The sequence below is a fragment of the Xyrauchen texanus genome, chromosome 12 (assembly GCF_025860055.1).
Source record: "Xyrauchen texanus isolate HMW12.3.18 chromosome 12, RBS_HiC_50CHRs, whole genome shotgun sequence".
Lineage (NCBI taxonomy): Eukaryota > Metazoa > Chordata > Actinopteri > Cypriniformes > Catostomidae > Xyrauchen > Xyrauchen texanus.
Window position 1 is genome coordinate 25,019,471 of NC_068287.1, and position 11,755 is coordinate 25,031,225.

At 37.1% G+C, this 11,755-nt stretch overlaps 1 protein-coding gene across 1 annotated transcript; it reads right to left on the reverse strand.

Annotated features, from left to right (window-relative positions):
• Positions 1-490: 490 nt before the first annotated feature.
• Positions 491-7,288, reverse strand: aldh3b1 (aldehyde dehydrogenase 3 family, member B1). Its single transcript, XM_052139680.1, has 10 exons — positions 7,048-7,288; positions 5,805-5,977; positions 5,590-5,700; positions 5,251-5,371; positions 5,083-5,168; positions 3,373-3,454; positions 2,890-3,282; positions 2,124-2,290; positions 838-937; positions 491-699 (listed from the first exon to the last, which is right to left on the reverse strand). Exons 1-10 carry the CDS (start codon positions 7,139-7,141, stop codon positions 500-502), a joined length of 1,527 nt encoding a protein of 508 aa, XP_051995640.1. The 5' UTR covers positions 7,142-7,288; the 3' UTR covers positions 491-499.
• Between the last annotated feature and the right edge of the window lie 4,467 nt (positions 7,289-11,755).

The window sequence follows — 11,755 nt, forward strand, 5'->3', positions numbered from 1 at the left end:
CCAAAGATGGTTTATACTCCAACTCAAAGATAAAAGCAACATGACAGGTAAACATATAGACTTAAAAAAGTCCTTGATATTTTCACCTATAGACAATACTGATGTATAATGAGATGTATTGCAAAATAAATGACAATATAAAAACTACAAAACCATATTTTGTATCCAAACGTAACTATCTAAAAATGCTCACTTTTCAATGTAGTGTTTGATATCAAACATGGATGATACATTTTGGACCCTGTATCATTCTGTACGTTTCTCTAGACTGGATAGGCTTTTCTCAATCAACATATGTGGGTAAACATTTAAAAAAGGGAAGTGTCAGAAGGTGGAGTTTTTAATTACACACAGTTTCAATCTCAATCTGACACTATTGGAAATCCAAAGAAAAGGTCTGTGTGGCTGACCAAACTCCGATACATGGCTTGTTTTTTGTATGCTAGTTACGGTCTGCTGCATTAGGAAAAGTCTCGGCATCAGTCATCATACACACCCCTCACATAATGGAGCATCCTGCCCACCCCTTCTTCTTGGCAGTGGTGGCCCAGCGCAGCCAGCCAAGATTGCTTTCTTTGTAGGGGGGGTAGCGCAGAACATTGACACGCTCCAGCCCCCATCCCCTCAGCATGCAGCCACGCTTGTGACTGAACGTCTCAAAACCCCACTGACCATGGTAGCTACCCATCCCACTGGCACCTGGACAAACACAAATTAGAAGTTCTTAACATATTTCATTACATTTCAGAAAATAAAGATAAGTGAATTTGCATACACTGATGTTGTTACATTAAGTACATACTTAATTTAAGCATGGTACTTGGATAACACACATACCCACTCCCCCAAAGGGTAAACCAGGAAGGGTCATGTGAATTATTCCATCATTTGAACAGAAGCCACCACTACTGGTCTTCTCAAGAACTGTATTCACAACCTTAGAAAAAAAAAGATGTATCCTTTTATCTGTCACATCACATCATTTATTTCAGTTACTTATCTTAAAGCGATAGTTCCGCCAAAACTGAAAATTCTGTCATTGTTTACCTTATGTTGTTCCAAACCTGTATGACTGACTTCTGTTTAACCTCCTGAGACTCTGCGTCCACATGCGTGGACATAACGTGTTGACTTTGGTATAGGCTATGAATAATTTAAACTGATCTCAGTTCAGGAGACTCTATGCTGTCATTAAAGGGTTAAAATTCTGACACACTATAGGCTAATTTTCCTAAAATATCCTATATTCACTGTGCATTATCACTGATATGAGAATAAATGAATGCATGAAAGGGCTGGAAAACGTTGCTTCAGAGGCTTTATATGGAGTTAGTATAAAAATAAGGTACGTTTCAAACTGTTCTGAGACCAAAGCAGACAGATATCACACTGGAGATTAAGTCATTCCCTTATTAGGGAGCATCCTATAGCTTTCCTATGCAGCCAAAGTGCATCCTAACATCCGTTCAAAATTTCAGTTTTAGGCTGCAGATGATATTTGTACAACTCAACATGTTTGGCAGATATGAATCAGTACATAGATTCAGAATGTATGTATACGTAATGTATAATTTTATTTTAACAATGACGGCAGTGATTGTATGATGCTGGCCATTACTTTGAATCAGAATTATTTATGCTAATTCCTGGTGTAATGTCTGTAACATCTCAAAAACATGAATAACCAACACTCCTGGAAACAAACAATTTGATAAAAAAATTATTTTTTATAGCTTGGTACAATTTAAAAACTTAGTAACTAACATAGAAAACTATTTGGTAAAGTTTATTTTTTATTTTTTGCATTTTACTTAGGGGCTACTAATTACAAATCAAAAAGGGGAATGGAAAATGCACACAGGGATTACAATGACCATGACTGCGCTCTAGGGTCTCAGGAGGATAAAAAGAGATTTTAGGAAGAATGTTAGCTTAAATCACCATCCTTTTCTATAGAATTAAAGTTAATGTTGATTGAGGCTAACACACTGCAAAGCATTTCCTTTTGTGTTTCATACAAAAGGCTGATTAGATAATTCAAAGACATATTGGTTTGATGACAGAATTTATATTTTTTGGGGGCAAACTATCCCTTTATTGGCATTTGTTTCTTCCCTCCATACCTGAGACTCATCAGAGAAGGCATAGAGTGCCAGAGGCTTTTCTCTCTCGTTGATGAAGTTGATTCCCTCATCAAGAGACTTGATGGTCAGAATGGGAAGGATGGGGCCAAAGATCTCATCCTGCATTAAAGGATCTGACTCCTTTACATCCACAACCACAGTTGGGGCTATAATCAAAGACAATCAATAAAAAGAAACAGATAAAATTTAAGCTTGGCTTGAATCTTTACCACAGTGTACATGTTGCACTGGAATTTCTAGGGCAGCACAGTTAACCAAATAACCAAGATTACAATTACAGCGGCCACAATTAACTAATGAATCATGAAAATGATCAATTACAGCATCCCATTTAGGTCTACTCCCAATGCGTAAATGCAACTTTTTTTTTTCTTTTGCAGATGTGGAGCATTTATAATCACAGACATGTCAGTTGCTGACCATCAGTGTTAAGTCTATTCAAAATATGAATAAAAGTTGTTGAGCAAAGGCAAATGTTAAGTAATTTAGGCCATGTCTTGATGTACTGATGAATAAATCAGCAGTAACTAAAGAAAGTAAACTTCTCAGCTTGTTTTGGATGTGTAGCTTACATAAAAAAAAATATGGAATGCAGATGCCCCACACAAAATATATATTTTAAGGTAAATTCTATTGATCAAAAATCAATCGCAATTACAATATCAAGGAAAATGATTGACAATTATGATTTTGTTCATAATTGTGAAGATCTATAGAATAGATTAGTTACACCCTGTTTCCTCACCAATGTACTTCTCTTCTTTGACACTTTCTCCTCCAATCACTACCTTTCCCTCAGTCTTCTTTAGCAGATCAACCAGTCGGTTCCAGTGTCTGTCTGTCACAATACGACCCATATCTGGACTTTGCTGAGCCTCAGGTCCATAGAAGGTCTCAAGAGCCTCTTTGATTAAAGGCAGCAATTTATCTCTTGTCTCAGCAGTGCATAAAACATAGTCTGGAGCCACACAACTCTGACCTATGTTGAAAAACTTGGCCCACACCAGCCTCTTCGCAGCAGATTTCATGTCTAGCCGGCCATATAATAAACAGGGGCATTTTCCTCCCAGCTCCAAAGTTACTGGAGTGAGGTGCACTGCTGCTGCCTGGAGGATGCAACGGGCCACTGTTTGAGAACCTGGGGAAATAAAGAGGTGGGATGTAACGGAGGGCTGGAGCAAATGGAATGGAGCCAAATCACTGAATCATTATCGATGAAAACTGTTACCTGTATAGAAGATATGATCAAATCTATTCTCTAGCAATGTCTTGGTCTCTTCTGGTCCACCACAAAAGACTGCATAACACTCCTACAAAGGAAAAGACAAAACGCACAGAGAAGTATTACAGACATATACCAAGGTGGAAACGGCACCCCTAAAGGATAAAGAGATGAGGATTTGTTTTTTGTTTTTTAAACAGGCATGAAAACTCCTCACCTTTCGGCGAATTTCGCCGTTTTAAAAACAAAATGGGTCACCTACGTGACTTGTGCAGATCCGATGAAAAAACATTTGGGGGTGTTGGGGTGTGTGTGATGTATCTATAGTTACCATAAACTTCGCGGCTTTAAAAACCAATCATCATTCCTAATGCCGACTGACAGCCAATCCGAGTCAGAGAGTACGGCAGAATTTTTTTCAAAGTCACACCGCGAATCTGACAACTGGACACACTGCCGAACAAAGACAGTTCTGCACGTCCAAAAGCAAGCCTGAGGTAAGTTAGCTTACAATGTTATTTGCATTCTCTATGGGTTCCGGGAGGGCTCGCACTAACGTGCTTTCATACAGTACGTGACCTTAACTTGTGCAGCGATTGGTGGAAACAAATATACCTCTATTAATAATATTTAACGAAGTGACTTCCAATAATTTCCTCAGTGCATAACTTACTTGATTCCACAGACATATTCTCCATCTGTAAATGTTAGAAAGTTATGCAAATATTTCCATTTTGAGGTCATGAGTGGACGAGCCTTCAGCAGGCTAAACTTCCGTGAACGAGCATGCGCGCCGAACAGACGGAGCGCAATAGAATAGGAGCGCGATAATTCTGACTAAAATATACATTAACACTAAATAATAAATAGATTTTGCTAATATATTTGTTGTTGAATATTTGTTGTTGATGGTGAACATAAATGTGCTAGAGAATTTCAAACCTACAAGTGTATTTTTATGATATCAGTTTTGTTTTTATTTTCATTTTAAGTTTAGTAAATTTTACTAGGCCTACTTCTTTAAAAAGCATTATTTTGTTTTTAGATCGTAATGTATGCAATGTTAGAGTGTAATGTGATTTGACCCCTTTTTTGGATAGACTGAAAGGTTGCATTCACTGTTTGTTTTCATAGCCTTCAATATGAACATTGTTTGTAGGACAATATGTACCAGGATATGAAATAACTTTTTTTTTGTTTAAATTAAATACAGATTAAAAAAAAAAAAAAAGTTAAATACTGAGATTATACCATCGCCATTTAGCCCCAAAATTCAGATTTCTTTGGCAATTGCCCAGCCCTAACTTATGGCATGCTTTAAATGCTGAATTTCCATTTTTAGCGAAGCAGTAGGCTAATGATAAATTAACAATTATCCGTTCTGCATTAATAATTCAATTTGTTGGAGCAGAAATGCTCCCTTGCGAGGACGGTTTTTACGGGCCCTTGAGATTCTGGTTCAGGCTGAAAAAGAAAAAATAATGTGTTTTGTGTAAATACTTGCCTCCACACATTAAAATGGCCCCCATATTTTGTATGTTTTATGTGTTACTATATTTTCAATTTATTCTTTGTGCAGCAAATGTGAAATGAATGAGAAAAATTAAAATGTGCTATATACAGTATATAAAGTCGATTATATTGGATTTTTTTGCTGCCGTATTCTTCTCACCTTTTTTACCCCTGACCAGTTTTCATGCCTGTTTAAAGGATTACCTTGGACAGATATTTAGGAATAAGCTCGGCCAGAAGTTTTTCAGTTGCTTGACTTATTTCTGATGGTTTCAGAATGGCACAGTTACCTGTTAAAAATACACAATTAAGTTAAACATACTAAAAATATTATGATAGGGATATAAATATATAAATACAGATAGATAGTACCTGCAGCAATGGCACCAATCAAAGGTAACAAAATTAGCTGGAGAGGATAGTTCCATGCTCCAATAATTAAAACAACACCTAATGGCTCTCTCCGAACAAAACAGTCATCCAGCTTTGTTGCCTGAAATACAAATGAAATGGTTTTCTGCCTCAAATCTGTATAGTCATGCATTTTAGAGGGATTCTGAATAGCACAATATCCTGAGCAGTGCAGTCTGTTAACATTTTGACATTTTATTAATGTTATAGCTCATCAATGGGTACCTAAATGGGTGCATGTGTAAATGGTGCAACAAATGGCTGGATATTGTAACTCATGGCCCTTAATGTGAATCTCACCAAGTTTGTGCCCACATAACTGGGCTGCATCCAAGTGTGCAGGTTACTGATGGTGTAGCAAAGATCATTTACCACCATATCAATCTCTGACAGCACTGATTCAAACTTGGGCTGCAGAGGGACAGACATGATGAAAGCATTAAAATGGCATCATAAACTGGTCTGTCACAAGTAGGAGTAGATACTGATGTGTCCACATGTTAGTGTGTTACCACCTTAGCAAGGTCTACATGCAGTGCCTCTAAAATCTGTGCTTCATTGTCTTCAAGCAGAGCGAGCATGGCCTCCAGCTGAGTCAAACGGAAGTGGACTGGAATGGTCACGCCTGAGCGAAACGCACCCCGCAGTCTCTCCACCATCTGTTTCTGGCTCTCCATCACAAGAACACCTATTTTCGCCATGGAGGTGCAGGCAAGATCAAGTTAATTTCCTAATTATTTTAAAGTGATCTTTGGGACATTAAAAAGACATTTTGATTGGACAACACTGAGATTATCATCCTGCATGTATTACCAGGCAGGCCTGTAAGTGTCTGAAAAGATTTTTAAAGAGGATTGACTGCAAACAAATGTGTGAAAGTCGTCAGAACCACCTTTCCTATCATAGCTCTAACTGTATCATATGACGCAACCGTTTTTTTCCTCCAGAGGGCGCACGGTTCCCCATTGAAATATTTTCAAATGCTGTCCTGCAGATTTGTACACTACAAAGTATAATTGTTTAAATCTGTTAATTGACAATATTTGTACTTGAGATACAAGTGAAAAGCCACCACAGATATTCCCTTTAAATTATTTAAACAAATCTGTATCTAGCCATCACAAACGACTGTGATTAGTCCATCCTTACCAGCGTTGAGAAAAGTAACAGGTTGCAAATGACAATGCTGTCTCAGCCAGCAGCCTTGAAAAAAAATTATAGGCTACTTAAATACATTTAGAAACTGAATTGAAAATACATCATATTAAGACCCACAGTTCAAGCATTACAATCAACTTCCGGTACGCTAAAGCTCTCCCATTTTCGTTATAATTGACATTCTTCCGACTTTTCTGTTTCTGCTCGCACTGTACTATCTCTTACAATTTTTTAACTTCAATCCACATCCAAACAGATGACATATTTAACACGCGTCATTGACGCCTTTATTAAATTCCCTCAAGCAAAACATTTTAAATCCTGTTTCTCGTGAGCAAAACACAAGTCGTTTTTGGTACGACACACACAAGTTCTAGTCGCGTGACCAATATTTGCATAGTCTTCACAACGGTGTTATATACATTTTTTGATTTAATGCGAATCCTTTAACAGTGCAATATTCTGGACACAGAGAATAACCATCAAAAAAAGTAAAAAGACTGTTTTAAAAACAGTTATATTTGCAATGGAAGAAAGCCCTTTAAATGTTCGTCAATGTGAGACGGACTTTACAGAGCCGAGATTAAAAAGTATACTCACCCTCCTCAGAATTGACCACTATTAGCTGGAAACCCAGTGTATTTTTCCGTATCACGCGAAGAATAAATCTATTTCCGGGGTTTTGTGTTTTCATTCAGATAATTCAAGTTTGTCGGGTTTGTAGGGATGGTTGCAGCTCGAAAAACCTGCTATTTATCCGGAATTTTATAATCAATTAAAATAAGAACGCTCCAAAAGACAAACTAGCAGCGATTTTACAACGTTATTTTAAGTTAAAGGGGCTGTAAGCTGTTTTTTTCCCCCATGGAATGGTGTGCACAAAATGTTCATACTCCCTGAAAGATATTAGGCTAATTAAATAAGTGTCCTGAAATATTTCAAGGGTCTCACAATCTGGACTGGTTGTGACGTCATCACAACAATATTCCGCAGTCAATATTGCCAATTTATATTTATATTCTCTTTTATTGGTGGATTGCAATTTAATAGTGTATTACCGCCACCTGCTGTTATAAACTTGCTGATGAAGTGGACATCATTTAATAATATGTTTCGTTGAAAATAAAATTATGTGATGAAAAATACACTCAGTGTACATGTTATTAAATTTCCATTTCCATAAATTTTTAGTTTAATAAAGACATACTTAACATTTTAAACAAATATGATAATCACATTTCCCTGACAGAAATCACACAGGCAGTGTGTTAGGAATATTCACATATAATATATATACACATAATACATGATATTAGAGATAAAAAAATACATTTAAAAAACTATTAACATTTTAGAAGAGAACAAAAACATCACAGTTGTTTAAGCCTATGAGCATTAAGCTGTGTGTCAGCAACCCAGAGACCTTTTTAAAAAATTGGGAGGGATAGAATTTTTACTTAGATGTGATTTCACTCCCCAACGTCTCCCTGTCAAACTATCCCAGTTTCACCAGCAAGTCTGGTTGTACTGGAAACTTTTATACAATAATAATTTTACGCCACATAAGACCCCAATATGGAATAATAGATATATCACAATAAGAAATAAATCACTGTATAATAAGGACTGGATGGAGAAAGGTATCTGGTCAGTGCTTCATTTAGTCAATAGCAGAGGATGTTTTATTTCATATGAGAACTTTTGTCTTAAATATGATATTATCTGTAATCGGAACACATTTAATTCTATAATCAAAGCTATCCCCAACTCTATTATATGTTTAATCAAAGGATTCCTTTCAACCTCTAATTCCACCACCCTGTGTCTCCCATCACTTTTAACTGGAGGTTACGATTTCAAAGAAACTACATTCTCAAACAAATCTATCAGAAATTTGTTTGATAACATTTTATTCCCTTTTGTAGGTTATAGAAACTTGATATCCCTGTTCTTCTCAAAAGAAACAATTTACAGGTTACAAACTAATTATTTAAAATTCCCATTAACCCCCAAAGTCAAGGAAATCCATTTTAAAATTTTAAATGATGTTTATCCTTCCAGTGAATTAGTGCGACAAAGATTTGGAATTGAAACTAGAAATTATGTATTTTGTGATGAAGTAGAAACCACTGATCATTTATATTTTCAATGTATGTATGTAGAGGCTTTATGGCTTGACATTCATGAGTGGCTTTTCCCAAAGGTTCCTCTTCTTTCAGATTTCTCTCATAAGGACATTGTCTTTGGACTTGTTATGAACAGATACGAAGATGATTTTCTGGTTAATGACATTCTCATTTTTGGAAAATTTTATATACACAAATCTAAATTTTTGAACGTTAAACCCAGGTTTTCTGCATTTCACAATGTGTTTCTTTCTTACACAAAGGCCCTGCAAATGATGAAAAGTAAATATGCACAAAAACTTTTTGAAATAATTGAAGAATAGGGCCTATGATTTAAAAAACAAACCCTGCCTTTTTTTGTTTTGTTTTCTGTAATGCAATTTTGCACCTGATTTCATTGTTATATTGCAATGATATATGATTGTTGCCATGCTGTTTGTATATGCTATAGTTCAATAATAATAAAAAAATAATAATAAAATAAAAAAAAAAGCTGTGTGTCAGCAACTCGTTTCCCATCGTGCCTTTAGGGAGCGCAGTCTAGAATCGATCGAGATGAGCAAAATCTGCGCAACACCGATTACCGGTGATCATGTCGGTTAGTAATGTGTCTTAATATGCGTCCGAATATCCAACTTCCCAACTATATAGTATGCCAAAAACAGTACGCTAGTATGCCCAGTATGTCCGAATCCATAGGACGCATAAGACATTTGCTGTGTCTCGTTTCGAAGGCTGCTTGCTAGGTAGGACTTGTCCTTTGAAGGCTGTTGTATACCGAGTGTCCTCCTTCAAACAAACCTCGTTTAAATGAGACGGCCTTCGTATGACAAATGGAAACGGAACGTATCATGGTTGATATGAGAGCACGCCACTCTTTAACAAGCCCAAGCGCTTTGAGTGAGAAGGGAACCAATTCCCTTTAAGGAAATGTATGAGGTCAATTTTAGGATAGTTATAATGATGTAAAGAGAAAGGAAAATAGATTTTACAGTTGTGCTTTTAGTCTATATTACTTTATTTTAATATATATTAATATAATTATACATATTATATACTCTGCACCAGGGCCGGACATAGGGTTTTGGGGGCCCAAAACAAAAATAGTGTATGGGGCCCTACAGGTTTCTAGAAAATTCTAGTTAATTTAGAAAAAATATACAAAATGAAACATACTACGTTTCATTGATACGGTTGTGTGTTTTGTTGATTAGAGTAATTGATGGGCAAAAAATAAAATAAAGGGGGGTGGTGGGTGGGGCCCCGAACCAATCACGGGGCCCTAAACAAATGTTTAGTTGGTTTATTGGGTCGGGCCGGCCCTGCTCTGCACCCATCTAGGTACTTCAACTTACTTGCGTTTGAACATCATATTTATTGATGGCAAATTGGCATATTTTTTTTTTAGACATTTCAGTTGAAGCAAAGTATTGTGGGTTATGAGTGTCCATGAAGGATACACCTCATGCACCCTCTAAATTCCTGTGAAAGAAGGTCGCATTTGAAGGCTGCATTCGAAGTGTCCTACTCGCTTTTCTGAAACGAGACTTTGGAGCCACACAACTCTGACCTATGTTGAAAAACTTGGCCCACACCAGCCTCTTAGCAGCAGATTTCATGTCTAGCCGGTCATATAATAAACAGAGGCGCTTTCCTCCCAGCTCCAAAGTTACTGGAGATATGCCTGTATGACATATGCAGCGTCAAATGCGACCCTGGAGGACGCAGCCTTCCAAACGAGACACAGCCACTAAGCGAGAAATGCCTGGATTTCCTACTACTTCCGGCAGATCGGGAGCTGAGGAGACGTCAGGTTCAAATGCTGGATTTAAAACAAATGGCGGAGAGTGCGGAACGTGGCTGCACTTCCGTGGAGACATGCGTATTGGAGAGGACAACAACTGACTTTGGACTTACTACTATTGACGCGGAAAACAGTAAGACCGGATATTGTGGAGGAGGTGTTGTGAGGATATCGACCAATGGGCTGTATAGGTCCAGAAAGATATTGTTACAGGGTTCTTTGCAATACCAAACAACATGACAGGAAGGGAAACAGAAAACGATAGCAATAGTATGGATTATAGAAAGGTAGAAGGAAGTAAGAGAAGTGAATGGGCTGAGGTAAGGAGAGGAGATAAAGGCAAGAAGGGGGAAAGTCGGAAAAAAAGGAAAAAAGATTAATCTAGTGTAGGAGAGTTAGAGGTGGAAGAGAGGGTGAGACGTCAGAGAAAGGTTTGAAGAATGTAATAGTTAGGTTTGAGGGGGAAGGAGGAGTTAAGAAGTTTGATCCGATCAAACTAACAAAAATGATTAAAGGACAGATTGGGGAAGTAAAATATGCAAGAATATTAGGAGATGGAAACTTATTATTAGGATGCAAGACTGAAGCACAGGTAGAAAAGGCGAAGAAATTGATGAGCATTGGGAAAGTTAAAGTGTTTAAGGTTGTAAAAGTTGGAGAAAAAAGAATCAGTGGTAAGGGAGTGATCTATGGGGTTCCTCTCAGTGTTAACATAAGAGATGTAGTGGAGAACCTGAAGGTGGATAATAATATGGTAAAGAATGTTAAAAGAATGACAAGGGGAGAAGAGAAAAAAAGAGACTGAGGCTATCCTGATAGAGTTTGAGGAAAAAGTACTTCCAAAGGTGGCATATTTTGGTTTCATAAGATACAGTGTAAGAGAATACTTTCTAAAACCCATGAGATGTTTAAATTGCCAGGAATTTGGTCATGTAACTAAGGGATGTAAGGGGAAATGTAGACGTGCTAGGTGTGGAGGGGAACATGATTATGGGAAGTGGGGATCGAAACCACAATGCTGTAATTGCGGAGGAAACCACAGTGTTGCATATTGGGGATGTGCAGTGTATAAAAGGAGGTGGACAACTAATAAGAATAAAGAAAAAAAATTCATATGCTGAGGCAGTTCAAATGGTAGGACAGAGTAAGCAAAATAGGGAGGAAGGAGTTACTGAAGAATAAATGGTGATGAAAGAGCTGCAAGATAGAAAGAAAGCATGGATGGAAAAGAAGAAATTGGTGACATTTATTGCAGGTTTGATAAATGCAATATATGAGATCAAGTCAAAAACAGAAAAGATTCAGATTATCGCGAAAGCAGCAGAACATAATTTGAATATGGTAGGGTTAAAATGGGAAGAGATAAATGATGAGCTAA

Bases quoted from the DNA above. Each gene is read 5' to 3' on its own strand.
- aldh3b1 (XM_052139680.1), bottom strand. From the start codon at position 7,141: ATGAAAACACAAAACCCCGGAAATAGATTTATTCTTCGCGTGATACGG. The intron at 5,978-7,047 runs GTGAGTATACTT...TGGCGAAAATAG, and splicing joins AGTGGTCAATTCTGAGGAGG to GTGTTCTTGTGATGGAGAGC. The intron at 5,701-5,804 runs GTGGTAACACAC...GTCCCTCTGCAG, and splicing joins TGCATGTAGACCTTGCTAAG to CCCAAGTTTGAATCAGTGCT.